The sequence below is a fragment of the Notothenia rossii genome (genome assembly GCF_949606895.1).
Source record: "Notothenia rossii genome assembly, chromosome: 8".
Lineage (NCBI taxonomy): Eukaryota > Metazoa > Chordata > Actinopteri > Perciformes > Nototheniidae > Notothenia > Notothenia rossii.
In genome coordinates, this window is record NC_136906.1 from 34,688,179 (window position 1) to 34,711,197 (window position 23,019).

Genomic DNA, 23,019 nt, shown 5'->3' on the forward strand with positions numbered 1-23,019 from the left:
AGCTATCTATGGACCGCTCCCTGAAACTGAAGCACGGGGAACTACGTCTGGATATATTTTGGCTGCTTGTGGGACACGAGTATCCATCCCTCTCAGAGAGTGCCATCAAGGTGCTTTTACAGTTTCCAACCTCCTACTTGTGCGAGCTGGCGTTTTCCTCACTCGCATATGTCAAAAACAAGACCCGGGCACGGCTGTCAGTGAAGCAGGACCTCCGCGTTGCGCTGTCCACTATCCCCCCACGCATCAAGAGACTCTGCTCACAAAAGCAGGCACAAGTGTCGCACTAGCACCGTGTAACGGTCTGATAAATGTTTATGTTTGGATGTTAATTTGTACGGTGGCCCTGAGAGGCCAGGGTGCTGCAAATAAAAGAACGCTGCAAATAAAAAAAACGCTGCAAATAAAAAACGCCGCGATGCAAATAAAAAAGCCACAACGGAAGTGAATTACCGGGGACTATTATTGCTGATGCACATGCGTTTTTTTATGCGAGAGAAGAAGAAGGCTGGGGGCTCTCCGGGAAACATCTCATGGGTAAGTTTATAATGTTAAGACTTTAAATGACGTTATTTTGTGTGTGGGAGCAGATTATGTGTGTAGTGTATAATGTTAGTAGAACATAGCTACTTTTATCTGCTAACGTTAGCTGTTTTCTAAACAAACGGATCTGAGCCGACCGGGACTTAAAGATGATGCTAAGACACACAAAGTAAGTTGAATATGCCTTTATTCAACAGACGAGCTCGGGTCCTCTCCTCAACATGCTCTGAAGGAACAACTTTTACTGAATTAGGGCTGGGCAAGTTAACGCGTTATAATCGTTGCCCAGCCCTATATTGAATACATACAAGTACAGATCTTCACTAACATCCTGTAGTCAATCTTGACTCCATCAACATGTCATCTAAATGTGCCTGTCTAGAGATAAATGAGGGTCTCTTATCCTGCTTAGAGATAGAGAAGGGTCTCTATCCTATCCAAGACGTGCTTCCTTTGAGAAGTGTACTGGCTTTAAATCTTTTTTTTTTTTTTAATGTATTTTGACATTGTAGATGCATGGTTCAGATATTAAGTGATTGCAGCTGATATCTGCTGTTAAATTAGTGTCAGCTGTTTGCAGGTAACATTACCTGCTGCAATAGCTTACCAAGTAGCTGTTGCTTAATTGCAAATGAATAACATTCACATTGCTCTTTTTCCACAGGCAATGTATTGTCCATATTGTGGGACTGCTGGGTGTTTTGGGAGGTTTTGCGGCTCCTGTGGCAGCAACATTGAATGTTTGGCTCCCTTTCTCGAAGATGGTAAGCTCCTCCTTAAAAGTCAAGAATTTCACCAGTACAGTGATAATGTCTTATTTGTATATGATTTGTTGCCATTTTAATATATGCTATACACATATTATTGTAAGTCATGGCAATTTCAACATGATTTAGAACTACTGATAAAAAAAAATGCCAACAAGTAAAAAAATCAGGTGAAATACCAAAGTTGACCAATTATGTGCTCCTTCATGTGCTGAGGGTTGAGCCTTCTGATGCGTTTATGCACAAATACAGGCATTAAAAGGGTACCTTTTTGTTTGCTACCTCTAGATTGATATGTATTTTTATCCTTACCAATTATGTAAGTATCCCAATATGTTGTCCTTTGCCTGTTTATTTCTCTTCTTTTTTGCTCCTCATGTCTGGAATTGTTCACGCATTGAACATACTGAAAACATACACTTATGCATCAAACATTTCAGGTATTTTCCTCATTACTGATACATTTTCATTTTTTTCTTAATAGGTTTTTTGTTATTAAGTTTCATTCCTAATGACACTGTTGTCTTTTCCCTTCAGTCACAGCATCTAATGAAGGAATCAAGGCAGGCCTCATCCACAAGTACTTCACGGAGGGACACGCTTATGAAGTGATACTTGATTTTCTAGAAAAAAGACACAACATTTTTCTTAGTCTGAGGACCTTAAAGAGGAGGCTACAGAACGCTGGCTTAACAAGAAGGACAGACTACACTCCCATTGGCACTGTACACCAAACTGTTGCACATGAACTGAGAGGCTCGGGTCGGCTGTTGGGTTACAGAGCTATGTGGCAGACATTGCAACAAAAGTATCACCTGACAGTAAAAAGGGAGGATGTTAGACAGACGATTTCCAGACTAGATCCATCTGGTGTTCAACTTCGTTCCAGGCGAAGGTTTGTCCGAAGGGGATACGTCACAGCAGGACCAAACCAAGTGTGGCACGCTGATGGATATGATAAACTTAAACCCTTTGGTATTGCCATCAGTGGCTGCATCGACGGCTTTTCAAGGAAAGTTATGTGGCTCAGGAGTGGCAGCACTAACAACGATCCGGGCATCATTGCGCAGTACTACCTGCAGTGTGTATCGGAGTTTGGACTACTTCCAGCCCGCCTTCGCACTGACTGTGGAACTGAAAACGGCACTATGGCAGCCATTAACTGCACATTACGATCTCAACACACAGATGATTTTGCAGGAGCCCTCAGTCACATGTATGGTACCTCAACTGCAAACCAGCGCATCGAGAGTTGGTGGTCTTTCTTCAGAAAGCAAAGGTATAGCCTTTTAAGGTCTTGTGTGTGTGTGTGTGTGTGTGTGTGTGTGTGTGTGTGTGTGTGTGTGTGTGTGTGTGTGTGTGTGTGTGTGTGTGTGTGTGTGTGTGTGTGTGTGTGTGTGTGTGTTACAGAGGTGCCCAAATACTTTAAATCTATCTGGATGAAAAAAATTGTGAAATTACATTAGAGCTGTACACTAACATTTTCCCAAGGGAGTTTATGTGCTCCCAAATGAAATAATGTAGGAGCGCACCAAGAAATGTTCATCATCTCTAGAAATATTGTGACTTTTTACTTGAAGTTGTCTTTTTTTCATGAAATACAAAAGTTTTGAATTCCACCATTAGGACTCAGTTCTGGATCGAGCTCTTCAGTGACCTTAGAGAGAGGCACCTCTTCAATGGGAGCCATGAGCACAAGTGTCTGCTGCGATATGTGTTTTTGGGCATCTTCCAAAAAGACCTCGATGAGTATAGACAGCTGTGGAACAACCACACCATCAGACCTGTTCGCCTGTCTCAGTGTCCATCAGGTAAACCTGATGCCATGTACCACCTGCCTCACAGGTTTGTATTCAAATTGTTTGGTAATATTACTTTAAAATATATCTGACTTCATATAATTTGGTGTATCAGCCCAATATGACAAGTTTGTCACTTGATAAATAACGTGATTCATTTAGTCTGAAAACTCATTATTTCAAAATGATTTCAAGTCTTAAACGACTAAAAATGGATTCCAACACAAAACCTAAATCAGAAGATATCCAAAGCTATTCTGTCGATTTATCTTACTCAATTCCAAAAAGTACCTTGTGTTAGAAAGTGAGTAGAATGACCATATTTGACTGAAAGAGCTGCTGTCAACCTGAGATTAATTTCTCAAGTCAAAGCTCTTTGTTTAGGATTTAATTAACGAAGAATTGACTCAATGGAGTTTTAGTTATAATGCTTATCTAGCATGTTTGGGGGGTTAAATGATCCATTTGTAATCACTTGACTCATGTTTCAATTTATGACTGGTCATAGGTTTGGCGGAAGGGAGTGTGGATTTCCAGTGTCCTGGGAAGCCCTACACCACTTTGATGGCATCATGCAAGCATCATCCCAGTACAATTTGTGTGGTGATGAGAATCTGGAGATGCATTTTGTGGACTTGCAAAGACGGAGTGGGTTGGCTCCACCAGTGAACTGGACAGCTGCTGTTCAGAATTACATTTCCATGAAAAACATGTCTGGAGTGTAGAATACATTGCCCCACCAGCCCCCCAGAACCTTTTTTGTGTGTACAAGTTTCCAATGTAGGTTGAATATTATTTAGAATGCTGCAATTCTGAGTAGATAAGTCCAGTGAAATATTCAGCTTGTATCTTTGCATAAGTCATTAGACTGAAACCTTTCTTTGTTTAAATAAACATACAGCATATTCATGTATTTTGTAAAACATGTTTAGTGTTACATCCGTGTTATCAGTTGAATGGTCGATCGTCAGAAGATTATACACCTAATATTTTGGTAATTGATTTTAATTTTGAATATAAGCAGGTTCCAGCCTCTAAAATGTGAATATTTGCTGGATTAATTTGTTCTCTGTGAGGCTTCACTTTCTGACATTTTAAAGACCAAGGCGTGTCCGAAATCACTCATTCACTACTCCCTACTCCTTATATAGGGAATTCTATATAGGGAGTATTGAGTGATTTCAGACACAGCCCATAACAAATTGATGAATCAACAATAACATTCATTCATTGCATCAGTCACATATGCTACTGTTATTTCTGTTTTCACAGTGGATCTGAGAATAAAATCTTGTGAACCAGCTACAGCCGTGTCATCTTTGTAGCGAGTGTGTAACATATATGCTATACGTAGAAAAACAAGTCCTTACGTTAAAATGAAACACTTTTAAACCATTTAATGAAGAGTCATTCAGCTTTACTCTTTCACAAAGTCCATGTAAAAACATGTTGATAAAATGGGCAAAACAAAATTGGCACATTTGCACAACAAGGTGCCTTTTGCAGTCTTTATTTACTGTTTATGTAAATATTTGTAAAACATCTTAACACATGTTCTGAACTCTTGATTTAACCACGGTCTACCTTACCTACCTAACGAGAATATAATAACAATACAATACAAATGTGTGGTGTTGTTCACATGTTAGATATGAAATAGGACAAATCTGCCATGAAAAATACTCACATCTCTCTTACGTCACAACATTTTGGTCTGACAGATCGCAACATTAAAACAACGGACTGTGTAGCTACTGTGTGTGGGAACATTAACTTTTACCACAAGTTATTTAATTGTTTAAAGGCACCCAAAGCCGGGGGAATTATTAATGCCAAAGTTCATGTTGGCTTTGAAGGCACCATAAGTGTCCAAAAGAGGAAGCTTTAAAATGTTGGCACAGGTATTTGCCATTGGGAATGTTGACGTTGTAGAACATAGGAACTGAAGGCGTGGCAGAGGACTCATACCAGCAGGAGGCACACATGGCACACCTGTAGCGAACATTAACACCTCCTCCAAGGTCACTGAGCTGTCATTTTCTAAAAAGTAGAGAACATTGGAATCAATTGACAGTAAATACTATCTACATCAACACCGGAACTCTTTATAATCTGTGTGTATAAAAATCAGACAAGAGCAAATTGACTAACCTTCACAATCGAGAAGATAATCTGCCCAGTAACTCATAGCTTTCTCTTCCTGAGCCCTTCTGTTGCTTCCCTGTTGACTAAATTCAGGCTGGAACAGATTTTCCATCTCTGCAGCAGACAGCTTCACATCGGCATGACAGAGAGCAGGGGTCAGGACCGTCGGATGCTGCTGCAGAGCTGTCAGAAACTGCAAACTTTCAAGTCCAGCCTTGAATCTAAAATACAATTAAAAGATGCATGCAAAGATACATGTGCATCATGTAGAAGTAAGTAAGCAAGAAAATGGGACAACAGCAACACGTTTTTCAGAATTATTTTAGCAATAACAATGAAATACAAAAACCTACCTTTCGATTGCAGTGTTGTTCCTGTGGATTATGTACCACTTCAGGTAATCCTCTACTATCATTTTTTTTTCTTCACATGACCTGACATGTCTGAAGCACCCAGCAGTCTGCAACATGGCACTGTTCCGTATCATCAAGTCCTGAAGGATCTCCACTGAGGGTGAATTCTGAATCTAAAAGAAGAGATAACAGAGTCCCACACATTTCAAATATGACACGTAATTATAAAAAATGGTAATGCCAGAAGTATATCTTGAAAGAATGGTTTAAGTGGACAAAACTCTCTCTTTACCTATTCTAGAATTTCACACCCTTCTCATACCTCTTGTAGGACTTTCCCTATCTCCTCATCTGTAATGTCTCCGACAGATGCCTTGAAACTGCTCTGCCCTGAGATGTAGCTGACCAGATCCTCTGACAGAAAATTAGGACCTGGTCCACCATGCACAATGGACACAGCAATCATCTTCCCTGCTAAATAATACTCATCCTCTCTGATAGCTGTCCAAGATAATGCAGAATAAAGAAATATTAAATCAGTTTCTATATTTGAAAACACTGCAAGGTTGAAATATGGGTTCTTTTAAAACATTATACACAAAACAGAACCTGTTGAATTGTAGACCAGGTAGCGGCTCTCCACAGGTCCATCAAATATGGGCCGTTTGTTCAGCTCTTTCATGAGAAGGGAGAGGAATTCTCTTTTGGGGCCACCTGTATCGAGACCTTCCTCAAACCTCCCTTCATCGTCAGAGAATTTCACCAGGATGTCTTTCTTTTCTGAGAATGTTGCCCTTTTGAATCCTCTGACTGCTCCATCCCAGATGTTCGAGCGACAGATGTTAAATCTGCTGACAGCTCGATGGTCAATCTCTAGGGCCAGGTTTGCAGTTATCTCAGAAAGTGATTGCTGGTCCACCCTGTCATCAGATAAATTATGACCATGTTAAATGGTACACCATAGCACACATTTTTGATCAGGAAAAATAACAACCACAGTTGAAGTAAGGGTAACTTTTCTCTTACTTTGTATCCTCTGGAATGTCATGACTGCACTCAACACTGTCTGAGTCATCCTTATCCTCTATTACAATGGGCGCATACAGCTGAGTATATTTGCTGAGAAATTGACATACACAAGTTTACATTGTTGATGTTTTCATATAAAACATACTTGAATTGTAGAAAGGAAAGTATAATACCTATAGCACGCAGTTTCCAGCACACCTCCTGATGTTCCTGGGCCCTCTTGTGAGTCAGAAAATAAGACCTGAATCACAAACCATAACAGGGATAGGACAGGTAAGTTGAAGTATTTTAAATCATGGCTATCTGAGGGCTGATTTAGAAAGAAAAGACTATTCTAATGTACACAAACGTGGATCTCTGGGTCAGTGTGACACGTTATTTCATGTAGTTTAAGACATTAATTGTGTGACAATATTTCCAGACAAGGCTAAATGTGAACAAAAGACAATGTTTTGGAGCCACAATTACCGGAGCTGCTGAATCACTGCCTGACTCTGCAGGTTCCCATACCTGGAAGTAAAAGACAATATATCAGTGTGACACTTCAAATTTGACAGAACTAGAGCTTAACACATTTGAACATAAATATTGAATTCTATTATTCTAACAGAAAGTGTATGTGATTTGCGCCAGGGGGAATGATCCTTCTTACATTATTACTTTCAGTGAAAAACATACACATTATTATGGTGTGATTTTGCAGGGATCTGCACTAAATAAAGTTGTTTTCTTAAGTTTGTAAAATATGTGTAGGCCAGGACGCTGCAACATTTACCGCAATTTAAAATGCTATTTTGGGACATGTTTCATCGTAAAAATATGCCGTCTATGTGAAATCTAGAAACATTTTCACTTCCAGATAGAATTTACAATATAAGCGATCTAAGATACAACAAATGTAGTACTCACTAATGTATCAGCTGCATTGAATTCTGCAGAAGTTGGACTCATGATGATCACCTCTGAATCCGATGAGTTGGATTCAGAGCTGGTTTCCTGAGCTGTGAAATACAAGAACAGGTATAAGAGGATTTTAGACTACTCAGAACAACAGAGTGCTTTCCTTGACAAACAAATCAATTTAAAAAGCTCTTCTTGGTTGGTAATTAATTTCACAATTACTTACAAGATGTAAAGAAATCTTCAGCTGTACAAATGTACAGTGTGATACGTTGGTAGGCCTTCCCCACTACCTCTTTGTACTCGTTTAGAGTGAAGGGTACTTCTGTTCCTGGTATATTAGTTATCTTTGTACCGTCAGGGTAGAGCAGTACGTAGGGACCACCATGTAAATTTCTGTCGAAGGTCTTCATTTTTTGCTCAGCAGCTCTCTGCAATTCGTCCGCATCCGACTCTGGTCGCATCAAAAGGGGAAGTACTGTTCCTCTTACAGTCTTCAGTACACCATCTTTCAGCCTCATAAGGCCTACTGAAATCTACAGAGAAACAACGAAATAGGCGACTGTTAACTAGTTCAGTGACACTATAAATACATGACAGAATGGACTGTCGGCAAATTATTAGTCTATCTCAGCAAAAAAATGTACCTTCACAACCTTCAGGTTGTCTTTTGATGGTGTTTTTTTTTTCTTAAAACCTGCTCGTCTCTCCTTCTCTTTTACACTCCGGAAAGTCCGGAATAACTCCAGTGTGCTTTTTCCTGTAGCCTCTGCTTGAAATAAGAGTCCAATCAATCGTCAATGACAAAGAACAGAGAGACATACAGTGTTCTCACCCATACTCATAAGATATAGAGTGTACATTGCCTAAGCCTAATTCAAAAATAAAAAAATAAAAATTACCTCCACTTGTGCCTGTTTTATCAACATCACACAGGAATTTGAGGTCCTTGCCACATGAACAGCAAAAGGCTGATTTAGAGTCCTGCTGCTGTCCACAAAAAGGACAATACATTATGACCTGCAAGAAAACAAATAAAGTATCATTAGGTTGCTTTGCGCTTCAATTGCATGAACATCTTTCTATCTATCTATCTATCTATCTATATATAAAGCAAGAAATGTCCGTGTGTGTGTGTGTGTGTGTCTGTGTGTGTGTCTGTGGCTCGCATATCTCTCTGACTATTTGTCAGATCGACCTAAGCTTTCGGATATGGCTTGCGGATTGCATGATGATTTGCATCCTTCATTTAGAATTTTTTGGGATTCATTTTTCTAAACCTTTATTTTTGACGAATCTACGCGCTCCGATCGGGTACGCCCCCCGGACAACATTGCAAGCAGCAATTATGGGAGCCAAACAATCGGTCCGCTTAGTACAGGCACAAGCTTTGAACGGCCATGCCCCGAACGGGCACTGCACTAGTTTTTAAATAACACTAACACATTTGGAAAGACTAATCAGTACTACTTTCAACGCTGGCTTAATACAAGGAATCTCCCAAAATGGATTGCAAGTGTGTCTTAATCACGACACTCCCCACTGACAAGGGCAAGACAAGTTTCAGGCAGTTAAACACGCAAGAATACTGTGAGTGTGTGTGTGTGTGTGTGTGTGTGTGTGTGTGTGTGTGTGTGTGTGTGTGGTCTAGATTTAAAACGGTTCAAGCTGCACGGATAAATCGAGCAGAATCAAACAGTTTTTACAGACAAGCAAACAACTTGAAAATAGCTTTCTGCAGTTTTGATCAAAGCTATGTTCTACTAACATTATACACTACACACATAATCTGCTCCCACACACAAAATAACGTCATTTAAAGTCATAAATACGGCAGCGACAGATATTATCTACATCCTGTGTAACTTTAACATTATAAACTTACCCATGAGATGTTTCCCGGAGATCCCCCAGCCTTCTTCTTCTCTCGCATAAAAAAACGCATGTGCATCAGCAATAATAGTCCCCGGTAATTAACTTCCGTCGTATGTGCATCAGCAATAATAGTCCCCGGTAATTCACTTCCGTTGTGGCTTTTTTATTTGCATCGCGGCGTTTTTTATTTGCAGCGTTTTTTTTATTTGCAGCGTTTTTTTTATTTGCAGCGTTCTTTTATTTGCAGCACCCTGGCCTCTCAGGGCCACCGTAAATTTGTGTGCCTTTCTTATAAATGTTAGATTTATGATTTTGTCAATCAGTAGGCTATTATCTGGATAGCGAAATGCAGAATGTTTCATATTTGGGATGTGTTTGATGAGTCACATGACCACAGTCAGGTCAGAGGGCATTGTTTCATCCCTCCAATTCTATTAAGTTATTATTTAATCTAAGTGATCATAGGCCTGCCTCTTTTGAAATCCAAATGTAAAATAATAACTGTATTGATATGTATTCGTGTTTTTACACAGGTAGGCCTAATATTTTCAGCCAAAACAAAAGAGCCCACTTAGTAGGCCTGTTTATAATATTGAATTCATCATAGAAATGGTGTTGACATGTTTAGTCTGATTCTTGTTATTATGTGTGAATACATTATTTGTTCTATAGAATATTCTATTCAATTAAATACACATTTAAAAACCAATTTATGGTGTATTTATGGTTTTTAGTTTAAGCTCTGAAGTGGTTTTTAAATCTACATAAAGTTGGGGTGCCTTGGGGTCGAGAAATATTTTCATGGGTGCCTTGGTAAAAAAAAGGTTGGGAACCACTGCTTTATGTTACGTTAGAATGCTAACTTTTGGTGAATTTAGGAGAAATATACAGACGCAAATAGACAAATTATAGTAAAATAAACACTTAAATGTGTATTTTGTATGTTTTCCTTCCAAAAGCCTGAAAGAAAACATGTTATGGAATCAAAATAGCACAACATCTCAAAATGTACCAGTGCATGAAAAACTACGTTTTTGCCTGCCGTGTCTCGCCTTTAACAAACAATTTATTCTGCTCGTATCGCTGACAGCCGATACAGCACCGCCTTTTTTCTTCTTGTTTTTAAGCATCCCCCCTCCCCACTTTTGACAGCACCCCCTGAGCAAAATGACTTCCCGCGGCTATGCTCAAACCCGAGTCCCAATAGCAAAAATCCCTAGTGCCATGCGCGTTATGAGTGAGCCACGGATCAATACGATGTATTTTATCATCACAGGTTATTTTCTCACATTAACATTGTTAAAAGAGTCAGAACAATTCAACCCGATCATCTTTTATAATGTGAGCGAATGTATGTACACTTTAAGCCATATCATATAAATATTATAGTAGGCATTTGCTTTGAAATAGTATATACTGACTGAGCATCATTAAGACCCACCGAGATCAGATATCCTAGTTTATCAGCCTGCGAGCCTACATTATGTTGTGATAATTGGTCATTTTACGTATTATGTATAGCTTGGTTTCACTTGACTTCACACCGCTGCGTTCCTTTGGCGCGAAATTCCATTGGAAGTCAGGAAGTAATTTTCTACAGAGGATCTAGCTGCTGTTACCATTGTGAAAATGCCGGTGTGTTGTGTGGTTTACGGTTGTTCCAATCGATCCGGCCAAGAGAAAAACAAGAGGTTTTACCGAGTGCCGAAGGTTGTCATCCACAAAGCTGAGCAATTTAACAAGCTAACCGAAGAACGCCGGAAAAAATGGCTTGCAAACCTACATCTGCGGTCGGGAGGAGCAGAGTCGTCTAATGCACGTGTCTGCAGCGACCACTTCATCAGAGGTATTAGCTAACTTGGTTTTTGTGGCTTTGTTTATGTATTATTGGGTTGTGGTTAAATGCTTATTTACTTAGTAATACTGATCATGTTTAAGTCACTTGTAGTCTAATATGGACTTTGTTGGGACTTTTTAGGGTGCCCTAGCGCTTTGGGTGACGTTGAGTCGGTAGACTGGGCTCCCACTGTTAGCCAACAAGTAACAAGATCACACAAAAAGTAAGCCCAGATCAGAGGCATCTCTTCAACGAGAGCAGAGGATGGAGCTCAAGGAAGACCAACAAAGACAATCAGAATGTGCAGAGGCTTCGTTGGATCTCCTGCAGACAACCGAGAGCCCAGAACCGACGCAGCCCCCGTCTGACAGCCCACAACCAGAGGACACCAGTGGGATATTAAATGACCAACAAGGTAAATTAACCACCAGCATTATCATTAAATATTACAAATGTGATTGTCAGAAAATCAATGCAAACTTTGAATTAGGTTTAGGTTTAGAAAATAGAGTACTAACTTGATAATCTGCAATAATTGGAACAGAGAACTTGCATGTGTGTAAAAAGGTTGTCAAAAAAGATAACTTCACAACAATTCACATTCATATTTGACTATTTTAAATAACTAATTATGCTTGCTACTGCTATATTGTATGCAGATGCAGGATGCCAGACTGATTTAACGATGGAGGACATCGAGAGGATGGAGGATGTCCTGAGACAGAACACAACAGAGCTGGGAGATCTTCGGACAAAGGCACTGGACACAAAGTTCAACCAGGAGTCCTTTGAGAACAACGAAGAGAAGACAAAGTTTTACACCGGGCTCCCCAACTTCTTAGTTTTACTTCAGGTTTTTCAACTGTGCGAGCCCTACATCACCTGTGGCCCTATGTCTGTGCTCTCCAAATTTGAACAGTTCATTTTAGTTTGGCTGAGGCTGAGACTAAATCTCCCTCTGAAAGATTTGGCTTTCAGGTTCAACATCTCTCTCTCCACTGCTTCTAGAATTTGGCATAAGTTAATTGACATACTTCATGAGAGTACAGAATTTATAATTGAGTGGCCAGAGCGACTTGTACTTCAAGCTGTAATGCCAATGGGATTCAGACAGGCATTTGGATGTAGAGTTGCTGTGATTGTTGACTGTTTTGAAGTTTTTATTGAGAGGCCCTCTAATTTACTAGCTAGAGCACAAACATGGTCCAACTACAAGCATCACCATACTGTTAAATTTCTGATTGGTGTTGCTCCCCAAGGCTATGTCACTTACATATCTTGTGCCTGGGGAGGAAGAGTTAGTGATAAACAGATCACAATACAGAGTGGGCTCCTAAAAAACCTGTTACCTGGAGATATTGTCCTAGCAGACCGTGGGTTCGATATTGGCGATAGTGTGGGATTTTACTGTGCTTCACTAAAGATGCCTGCATTCACCAGGGGGAAAAGTCAGCTGTCAGCATACGAGGTGGAAGAGACAAGAAAAATAGCTAATGTGCGTATTCATGTCGAAAGAGTCATAGGATTACTCAGAAGAAAATATCAGATTCTGCAAAGCAGGGCTGTGCCCATAGAGCACATGCTAACAAAACCAGGTGAGGCACTAGCATTAATTGACAAGATTGGGGTTATTTGCTGTGCCTTGTCTAATCTGTCAGTGTCTGTCGTCCCATTGGAGTAAAGTAATGGAGCTGTAGTCTTGTAAATAAGAAACTATCTATTATTCAGTATCATTTAATCTTTTCAGTAAACATCTTTTTGTGTTCAAACATCTTGTGTTCAAGTATTTTCAGTAAACATCTTTTTGTGTTCAAACATCTTGTGTTCAAGTCTTTTCAGTAAACATCTTTTTGTGTGTTGTAAATTGTGTAGCCCTAATCAATATACAACTTTCATCTACATTCAGGGTTAATTCATTCAACAATATTCTAGAGATGACAATTGGTCTGGTGACGCTCCCATGAATGGCCATTGAGGGTTATTGTAAATGTAAATAAGAAACCATGTATTATTCAGTCTTCTTAGTATCATTTAATCTTTTCAGGAAACATCTTTTTTACAATAGCAATATATCACACAGCCCTACTTCCTCTAGTGAGTGTGGTCAGTGAATATGAAGGTGCTGTAATGCAGGTTAAAGAGCTGCCACTGTGCAAATAATAATGCAACAAGGAGAGAACCACAACTTCCGCTCACAACAAAGTCTTCGGTCACCATGGGGCAGCCAATCAGATCCAAGGAGCAGATGAATGGTTTAGAGGTTTTTGGATCTATTCCGGCGATCACAGGCTCGATGTAGTATGGCCCAAACCTGATGAGAGCATGACATATTTACCATTTATGCAGGTATTTGTGCCTACTGTAAGCAGCTTAAATGTGGACATAGGTCTATATTAAGTTCAGTGCACTCACCTCTTCTCGTACAACAGGTTGGACACCATGCTCATGAAGGTCTTGGGCTTGATCTGGCGACCCTCCTTCAGCTCGTACAGGTTCAGTCTGAATTTAAGCCTCTGGGATCTACACACAAGGCAAAGACGTCCATCAATCCTCAGATATTTACATTGAATTCAGTCATCACAAATCTAACTTATTTCAAAGCTATGGATAGCAGAATTTCTAATAACGTTTTCTCCCCTATTTATTAGAATGCATAGTAATACTATTCAACTACAACACTTTTGTTGTTGGTATAAACATTATAGGTGTAGTATTGTACTTGACACTCCGGGCTTTCTCTAAATGAGAAGTCTTACTTAGTCTAGATCTGAGAGTTGTTGCTTTATAGAGTTGTAAATCAATCCTGTCATCATAGTACCCTGGTGTTCACAACTGTTTAGCCACTTTGAGAGAACAAGGTGGAGGTCTACACGCTCACACTATCTGAACATCAGTGGCCAGTCCTGCCAGCCCAATATACAGCTTATCTCCCATGGGGAAGATCTTCTGGAAGTCTGTGGTGACCATCCGAGCCTGGATGCCAAACCTCCGGTCCACTGCTATCGCCACACAGTTCTTCCCTCGCATGGCCATGACGGCCCCTCCGTTATAGGACATAATAGACTGGATGAAGAAGGAGAAACGTAAGAAGAGTTAAGTTAGTCAGAGCTTAAACCATTGATAGATCAAACAACTAATTAAAGAGACAATTCAAACTATTTAAACATAAAGCTCATTTTTAAGCACATTCATTGAAATTAAAATTAAGTTTAAGTTGAGGCCCTTCTATACAGCATAACATGTAAAGAATATCCTAAGAATATGTATTATTTGCAACATGCAAATAAGATACTGAATAATGTTGTCCTCAAAATAAATGACTGAAATCTATGTATTTCATTTAAGGACCAAAAACATGACTCAGGGTTATTTCCAACCACCCAAATGTGTAAACATGGAGCATAACGTTAATCTAAAATCAATTCAACGATCAAAAGAAATAAAAGTAAGATAAAATAAAAAGTGTAGTTGTAGAACATTATTATTGAATCAAAGTCTTTATTGTCCCGCGTTATACATGTTTAAATGTAATGATGTATAGTGAAACCTCGTTGCTAGGTTGTTGAAGTTGTTGCAGTTGTCTGCTGTCAGTGGACTCACATTAACAAATTGCTGACTAGCTTAGTAGGTTGAAGCTTTAGCTAACCAAACTAGCAATGTCTAATTAACCAAACGTTAGCTGATGTTGACCCAATCGCAACATCAGCCCTTTAAGTGAACCGGATTTATTGAATCATAATGCCATTAAAGTCAATCAATCAATCAATCAATCAATCAATGTTTATTTATATAGCCCAATATCACAAATGTTACATTTGTCTCAGTGGACTTCACAGTTTGTACAGAATATCAGTATGACAATACGACACCCTCTGTCCTTAGACCCTCACATCGTACAAGGAAAAACTTCCAGAGAAAACCCACAGTTTAAAGGGAAAAATGGGAGAAACCTCATGGAGAGCAACAGAGGAGGGATCCCTCTCCCAGGACGGACAGACGTGCAATAGATGCCGTGTGTAAATTGAAAAGATAATATATTTGCAACATAGGTAGTCCAAATGTTTGCAAATGCATGTGTGTATAATAGGAAGATGAATCCACAAGGATATCCATCCAGGACTTATGATCCAGGACCACAGCCACGACTCAAGATCCAGGACTCGCGATCCATGACACAGGACCGCAGGATCATCCATGACTCCGGATCCCGGCGTATATAGACACCAAAAAGAAAGACATTTGGGGAAGCTGGGTTAATCGGAACATGAGAGTACACAGGTATAGACAGAGAGAAGGAAGAAGTAAGATGTCCCCCGACAAACTAAGCTTATATCAGCAAAACTAGGGGCTGAATCTAATCAGCCCTAACTATAAGCTTTATCAAAAAGGAAGGTCTTAAGCGCACTCTTAAAAACGGATAGGGTGTCTGCCGCCCGAACACAAACTGGAAGCTGATTCCACAAAAGTGGAGCTTGATAAGAAAAGGCTCTGGCTCCCATTGTACTTTTAGAGACTCTAGGAACAACCAACAACCCTGCATTTTTGGAACGCAATGCCCTAGTAGAACAGTAGGGTATAATGAGTTCTTTAAGGTAAGATGGCCATTAAGGGCTTTTTAGAAGAAGAATTTTAAATTCTATCCTGTGTTCTATAGGGAGCCAGTGTAAGGCAGCCAGAACAGGAGTAATGTGGTCCCTTTTCCTAACTCTGGTTAGTACACGAGCTGCAGCATTTTGAATCAACTGAAGCGACTTGACTGACTTCTTTGTACACCCTGATAATAAGGAGTTACAATAATCCAGCCTTGAAGTAACAAATGCATGGACTAGTTTCTCTGCATCGTTTTGAGGCAAGATATGCCTGATTTTTGCAATGTTACGTAGATGGAAGTAGGCGGTCCTTGAAATTGATTTTATGTGGGTGTTAAAGGATAAATCCTGATCAAATATAACACCAAGATTCCTTACAGTCTCACTGGAGGCCAAATTAATGCCATCCATAGTTATTATATCTTTAGATAATTTGTTTCGTAGATTCTTCGGGCCAAGTACAATAACTTCAGTTTTGGTCGTGTTTAACATAAAAAAATGTAAGGTCATCCACGTTTTTAAGTCCTTGAGGCAGTCTTGAATTTTATTTAGATGATTAATTTCATCAGGCTTGATTGATAAATATAGTTGAGTATCATCCGCATAACAATGTAAGTTTACTGAATGATTCCTTATAAAATTGCCTAACGGAAGCATATATAGTGTGAACAAAATAGGTCCAAGCACTGAGCCCTGTGGCACTCCATGGCTAACTTTGGTTTGCATGGAAGATTCATCGTTGACACTTACAAACTGAGAGCGTTCAGATAGATAGGACCTAAACCAGCCTCAAGCAGTTCCCTGTATGCCAACTAAGTGCTCTAGTCTTTGCAATAGGATATCATGGTCGATAGTATCAAATGCAGCACTAAGATCGAGCAAGACAAGAATAGAGACAAGTCCCTTGTCTGAGACTATTAGAATGTCATTTGTGACTTTAACCAGAGCTGTCTCTGTGCTATGTTGTGTTCTAAAGCCAGACTGAAAATCTTCAAATAAATCATAGTTTTTTAAGTAATCACACAGCTGTTTTGCGACTGCTTTCTCAAGAATTTTTGAGAGGAACGGAAGATTAGAAATAGGTCTATCGTTGGCTAAAACCTTTGGATCGAGGTTGTGCTTTTTAAGAAGCGGTTTTATCACTGCTACTTTGAATAATTGTGGAACATAGCCTGATAATAAAGACATATTCATAATATTTAATAAAGAAGTGCTAATTAATGGAAAAACTTATTTTAACAGCTTAGTTGGAATCGGGTCTAAGATACACGTTGATGGTTTAAAAGAGAGAATCATTGAATTTAATTGTTCAAGGTTTATGGCTGAAAAGCATTCTAGTTTACTGCCTAGTGTAATATTAGAACTTACGTTTCCGGGAGCTGTTGATAACACTATACTGGTCAAAGGCAAGAGGTCATTGATTTTGTTTCTAAGAGTAACAATTTTATCGTTAAAAAAGCACATAACATCATTACTACTGAGTGCTATGGGAATAGAAGGCTCAGTCGAGCTGTGGCTCTCTGTCAGCCTGACTACAGTGCTGAAAATAAATCTTGCATTATTCTTATTCTCATCTATTAATGAAGAGTAGTATGCTGCTCTCGCTTTACGCAGTGCTTTCTTATATTAATTGAGAGTAATATGCCAAATTAAACGAGATTCTTCAAGTTTAGTGGAACGCCATATCCTTTCAAGTTGTCTCGACTTTTGCTTTATTTTGCGGGTTTCGGCATTATGCCATGGAGCTAATCTATGTTGTTTTATTTTCATCTTTTTCAAAGGAGCAACAGAGTCTAATTTTATTCGCAGCGCATCTGTAGCACTATCAACAACATGATCAATTTGGGGTGGTGTACATTTTGTATAAGTTTCCTCCCTTACATTCAGTCATGCTATCGAGTTAAGTATTGGTGGAATCTCTTCCTTAAATGTGGCTATAGCACTAACAGATAGGTTTCTGCTGCAGGAGCTTTTGGCTAATGCTTTGTAGTCTAGTAACAGTACTTCAAAAGTTACTAAGAAATGGTCGGATAAAGCAGGATTATGCGGTTCGACTAATAGTTGCTCAATTTCAATACCATAAGTCAGAACAAGGTCGAGAGTGTGATTATAGCAGTGGGTTGGTTTATTTACACTCTGACAGAAACCAACAGAATCTAATATAGAGTTAAATGCAAAAGTAAGGCTATTTTTATCATCGTCAACATGAATATTAAAGTCACCTATGATAATTACTTTATCTGTTTTAAGTACGAAAGTTGATAAAAACTCAGAGAATTCTGATAAGAATTCTGAATAAGGACCTGGTGCACGGTACACTGTAACAAATAAGATTGGCTGCAAAGTTTTCCAGGTCGGATGCGTAAGACTAAAAATGAGGCTTTCAAAGGAGGTATAATTAAATCTTTGTTTAGTATTGATAAGTAAACTTGAGTCAAAGATTGCTGCAACTCCACCTCCTCGGCCCGTGCCTCGGGCAATATGAGTATTGATATGGCTGGGTGGAGTGGCCTCATTTATGCTGACATATTCTTCATGTCTCAACCAAGTTTCAGAGAGACAGCATATATCAATATTATAATCTGATATTAAGTCATTTACCAATATTGCTTTAGATGCTAGAGATCTTATGTTTAAGAGACCACATTTAATCTTCCTGTTTTGTTGCACTGTAGTAGTTGTTACATTTACTTTTATTAGGTTATTATGTATGACACCTCTATTAGGTTTTACCTTAAATTGTCCTTGGGCAGACACACACACCGTTAATATTGGGTATTTTATTGGGTTTGGGATTCCTATGGATGACTGCCTAGGAGAGAGCACAGAGAAGCGTGTAAGACTGCGACTCTGCCTCCTGGTCTCAACTCCAGTTTGTCATGGATTAAGTCCACAATGCCCCGAAATGTTTGCCGAAATGAGATTTGCATCTTCCAAAGTAGGATGAATGCCGTCTCTCTTAATCAGACCAGGTTTTCCCCAGAAGGCTGTCCAATTATTTACGAAGCCCACATTGTTTGCTGGGCACCACCAAGACAACCAGCGCTGAAATGATGACATGCAGCTATACATGTCATCATTGACCAGATTGGGGAGGGGACCAGAGAAGATTACGGTGTCCGACATTGTTTTAGCATAACTACACACCGACGCCACATTAAGTTTGGTGCATTCTGACTGGCGTAAACGAACATCATTACCACCGACGTGAATAACAATCCTTCTGTATTTACGTTTATTTTTAGCCAGCAGTCTAAGATGCGCCTCAACGTCGCCCGCTCTGGCCCCCGGAATGCATGCGACTGTGGAGGCTTTGGTCTCTAAATTCACGTGTCTCATAATAGAGCTACCAATAACCAGAGTTGGCTTCTCAGCGGGTGTCTCGCTGAGTGGGGAATATCTGTTAGATACGTGAACGGGTTGGTGGGGACCTGCGGGTTTCGCGTTATGCCCCTTCTGAACAGTCACCCAATCTCCCTGCTGCTCGGGAGTTGCCGGGGGACGGCTAAGAGGAGCTACCTTTTGCCGGTCCGCACCGGCTAACATGGGCTTTACTGTAGCTGAGTTATTTTGTAAGATGCGGAGCCGGGCTTCTATGGCTATGATTCCCGCCTCCAACCTAACAACTATACTACATTTAACACATGTATCGGTACCAGTAAAGGAGGTAGGGAAACAACCAAACATGAGACAGTTAGAGCAGGAAATAGCACCCGAGGGTGGGGAAAGAGCCATGGCTAGCTATCAAACTAAAGTAGCTAACGTTAGCAAACCCGAAAAGAGTGTAGGCAACTGTGGAGTTACAGTCGCTAAGAGAAGGAGAGTTGTGAGGGCTTAAGCTGTAGTAACGTATGATTACAACGTCAGGCAGTTGCCGTGATCAAGAGTTTTAAAACGATCGATTAAGTTAAGATAATAAGCTATCAGCAACAGAACAGGCACACGGGATACCCGGAGATGACAACAACAACCGGAAGTTACAACATGCTTACCGCAATAGTGGTCCGTGTACTATTGGACTTGTACAAAGGATTGATCAATTAGAAGGGAAAACCTCATGAGACTTAAAGCGCAGGAAGGAGACAACAGAATTGTTCCGTCTGTTCAGATCTGCACTCTGTCACTGCTCATCACAACAAACAAGCTTGTGTAAAGCGTGATGCTGAACACAAGCAAAAGATGATTGACATTAAAGTGAATTCGGGGAATGATTGTAACAGTTAAGTTAGCCTACAAGACACAACGTTAGCTCGTGTGCAGCTAGGTAAGCTAAGTATTTAGCATTGCAGCTATGCCCCGGCTACCATCACAATGAAATGTTTTGTATAATTAACTACAACATTGAATATATTGAAACGTTTAGAGTTGTGAGATTGAAGTTACTTGCAACCCCAAACTTACAATATGTTTTCATTGAATATTTGCTAAGTTTAAGCAGGATGGAGAAGTCTATAAGCTAGCTGGCTACCAACATTAGCTTAGCCATTTCTTGTAACTGTTACCCTTAAATACTAGTTACATTTGACCATTTACCTAAAAACACATTGTCATGTGATCTAATCTCTGTTGCTCTGTGTTGTGATTTTTTCACGATATCTGCGGCGTGCAGGTTCATTTATTTTTTGACATAGTCGGTGTCCTCGATGATTCCTACGTTGATGAATGATTGTGTTTTCACTTCCTGACCTCCACTTGAATTTTGCGCGTCATAGAAGTCACGTGACTGAAACCAAGCTATTCTAGTGCACACATTAAGTTCGCATATGCAAATCAGGCCATGTGTTTCGTTATGTAGTAGCTATAATCATCACCTGTCGTGGAAATACAATAACAAGGAATTCATATTAATATTACCAAGTTACACAGAAATAGATAAAACACATGAGAACAAAGACCACATGGATAAACGCATACACGTTAAGTTAGAAACGAAAACATGTTAACAACAGTGAGAAAAAGTATGAATGTGTTTCTAGTTCTCAACGTAGTCTATGTGAGTACCCTCGTCATTCGGTGTCGCTGTATCAAAATTTAACCAAGTAAACAGTCACATCTTATCTGGATAAGTGTGACAAAATGCAGAATACAGTTTTTATAAGGGATCAATGTGTGTAGTCTTTAATATTAAACATGATCGCTGGTTGATAGCCACAGAAGTCGTATCACAAGTTAGCCTGGGCGGATCACAGCTCCACAGCTGAAGACTTCTCCACGCTACTTTCAAACTGTGAGTAAACAACGTGTGCTTCACTTGTAGGCTGTCTGAAGGTATACACAGATCTCAGATGGACTTGGTATCACATTAAGAATGATATTCAGTAATAAGTCTGGCAAAAATAAATGGTTGAAATGATTTATTCAAGCTTGCAATGTTTTGAACACACATCCCCAGTCACCTCATGTGTCTTTTTGTAGTCCTCGCTATACGCGTCTGCATATCGGCATCACAACCACAACCTCACACACTGGTACTGAATGTGCATCAAAGTGTTCCTATGGAGCCACATATACCAAAAGATTTATGTAAACGACAGAAGAAGCGATCGAAATGTGTATTTCCTGGTTATTCGACAAAGGCCACGCCCCTGATACATCTGCCTATACCGTTATAGAATATCACCAATTGTTCGGACCACATCTTATTCGGTAACAACGGTACGTGACTGCCGTGAACAAATACTCAGTGCACCACACCTAACTCGTATTCCAAACAACCAGCTGATTTGGTGTATTCCTTTTTGCAGGGCATGTTTAGTTTTTTTTTAAGGGAAATTCTTTTTTTGAAGCTGTTGTTGGCCTGTGGAAAAATGTAATCATAAGAGATGACTGCAGATTGAGCCATAAGAAATGAATGCAACTGATTATTTAATGTGCAATCATTTAAGCTTTATTAGTTCCAGGTTTAATATGTGCAATAAGTTCATTTCAATAAGTTTTGCAATAAACATTGAAACAGTCCGGCCCTCGACTAGTACCGATTTTTTAATTTTGGCCCACTGTGTATTTGAGTTAAGAATGTAGTCTAAACCGTTTGGGTATGCACTTTTTTTACAAGAGTATTGTTCATACCTGTTTGTATCTAGATTCTGTGATTTGAATACAAAATAAATACAATTCAAGTCTGATCCAGTGATTTTATTGTAAAAAAAAAAAAGAGCCATGATACAAAATAGATCAGGTTTAACTGCAGTAATATTAGTGGTCCCCCATGTTGAAATAGTCCATCAATGCGGATCTAACGTCAGCTCCTTCTTGTCTACCATTATCTGGAAAGGGGTGTAAAGGGGGTTGGTCATACACAAGTTCATGGCAATCTTCAGTGAAGTTGTCGCTATGTTCCTCACATATGTTGTGTAGTACACAGCAAGTCACTGTCATTATTTTGCTGAGCTCCAGCTTGCAGTCATTCATTTTTAGGAGGCACCTTCATCTTCCTTCTAGCCTTCCAAAAGCCATCTCAACAACCAACCGTGCACTGCTCAGCCTGTAATTGTAGGTTTGCTGTTCATGGGTCAGTCTCCCAGTGTCCAAAAATGGTTTCATTAGCCATCTTTGTCACGGGTTGAGAAACAAGCAGGACCCAAATGCAGATATAAACTGAAAATTCCTTTATTTCAAGGCTATGATATATATAAACAATGACAAAACAGAACACTCACCGCAGAACTAGTCATGGAACAAGACGAACCGACCAAGACAGACAGACAACCCAGAACTTAAATACACACAAGACTCAATCACACAACAAGACACAGGTGAGGAGGGAGGAGAAAACACAGGGGCCCAGGTGAACATAATCAGACAATTAGACACACCAGGGAAACTAATGACAAGACAATAACCCAAAGGAAAACATGACATGAAAAACATCAAAAACACCCAAACCTACAAAACTATAAACGTGACATAACATGAGAATCGTGACACAACCCCCCCCCTCAAGGGACGGATTCCAGACGTCCCAAAAAAACTAAAGTCCAGCAGGGTGGGTGGAGGGGATCTGGAGGACGGGTCTCGGGCGGACGGCCCGGGGGCAAAGCAGAGTTCAAAAAAGGGGAATTCGGGCGGACGGACCGGGGGCAAGGCAGAGTTCAAAAAGGGGAATTCGGGCAGACGGCCCGGGGGCAAGGCAGAGTCCATGGAGGGAATATCGGGCGGACGGCCCGGGGGCAAGGCAGAGTC

General features: G+C 39.9%; 4 protein-coding genes across 8 annotated transcripts; 2 read left to right on the forward strand and 2 right to left on the reverse strand.

The window, feature by feature from the left end:
- Positions 1-477: 477 nt before the first annotated feature.
- LOC307016176 (uncharacterized protein) lies at positions 478-4,412 on the forward strand (the record flags this gene model as incomplete). Its single annotated transcript, XM_079645213.1, has 5 exons — positions 478-537; positions 1,208-1,307; positions 1,848-2,589; positions 2,937-3,155; positions 3,618-4,412. 5 exons carry the CDS (start codon positions 478-480, stop codon positions 3,832-3,834), a joined length of 1,338 nt encoding a protein of 445 aa, XP_079501339.1. The 3' UTR covers positions 3,835-4,412.
- Positions 4,413-4,491: 79 nt separating this feature from the next.
- LOC307015031 (G2/M phase-specific E3 ubiquitin-protein ligase-like) lies at positions 4,492-9,621 on the reverse strand. 5 transcript variants are annotated; one of them, XM_079643372.1, is made up of 13 exons: positions 9,422-9,618; positions 8,439-8,556; positions 8,193-8,308; positions 7,763-8,072; positions 7,546-7,637; positions 7,105-7,146; positions 6,810-6,877; positions 6,634-6,726; positions 6,217-6,527; positions 5,930-6,108; positions 5,608-5,780; positions 5,261-5,475; positions 4,492-5,149 (listed from the first exon to the last, which is right to left on the reverse strand). In XM_079643372.1, exons 1-13 carry the CDS (start codon positions 9,485-9,487, stop codon positions 4,908-4,910), a joined length of 2,025 nt encoding a protein of 674 aa, XP_079499498.1. In that variant the 5' UTR covers positions 9,488-9,618; the 3' UTR covers positions 4,492-4,907. The 5 variants fall into 5 exon arrangements, with proteins under 5 accessions (XP_079499498.1, XP_079499496.1, XP_079499499.1 ...); XM_079643370.1 differs by having other exon boundaries at positions 8,184-8,308; positions 9,422-9,614; XM_079643373.1 differs by having other exon boundaries at positions 8,193-8,305; positions 9,422-9,612.
- Positions 9,622-10,948: 1,327 nt separating this feature from the next.
- On the forward strand, positions 10,949-13,188 carry LOC307016537 (uncharacterized protein). The gene is made up of 3 exons (XM_079645665.1): positions 10,949-11,257; positions 11,390-11,663; positions 11,908-13,188. The coding sequence occupies exons 2-3, from the start codon at positions 11,513-11,515 to the stop codon at positions 12,927-12,929; spliced, it is 1,173 nt and encodes a 390-aa protein (XP_079501791.1). The 5' UTR covers positions 10,949-11,257; positions 11,390-11,512; the 3' UTR covers positions 12,930-13,188.
- A 75-nt stretch (positions 13,189-13,263) lies between these two features.
- On the reverse strand, positions 13,264-14,643 carry LOC307016538 (proteasome subunit beta type-3-like). The gene is made up of 3 exons (XM_079645666.1): positions 14,127-14,643; positions 13,661-13,768; positions 13,264-13,559 (listed from the first exon to the last, which is right to left on the reverse strand). The coding sequence occupies exons 1-3, from the start codon at positions 14,303-14,305 to the stop codon at positions 13,340-13,342; spliced, it is 507 nt and encodes a 168-aa protein (XP_079501792.1). The 5' UTR covers positions 14,306-14,643; the 3' UTR covers positions 13,264-13,339.
- Between the last annotated feature and the right edge of the window lie 8,376 nt (positions 14,644-23,019).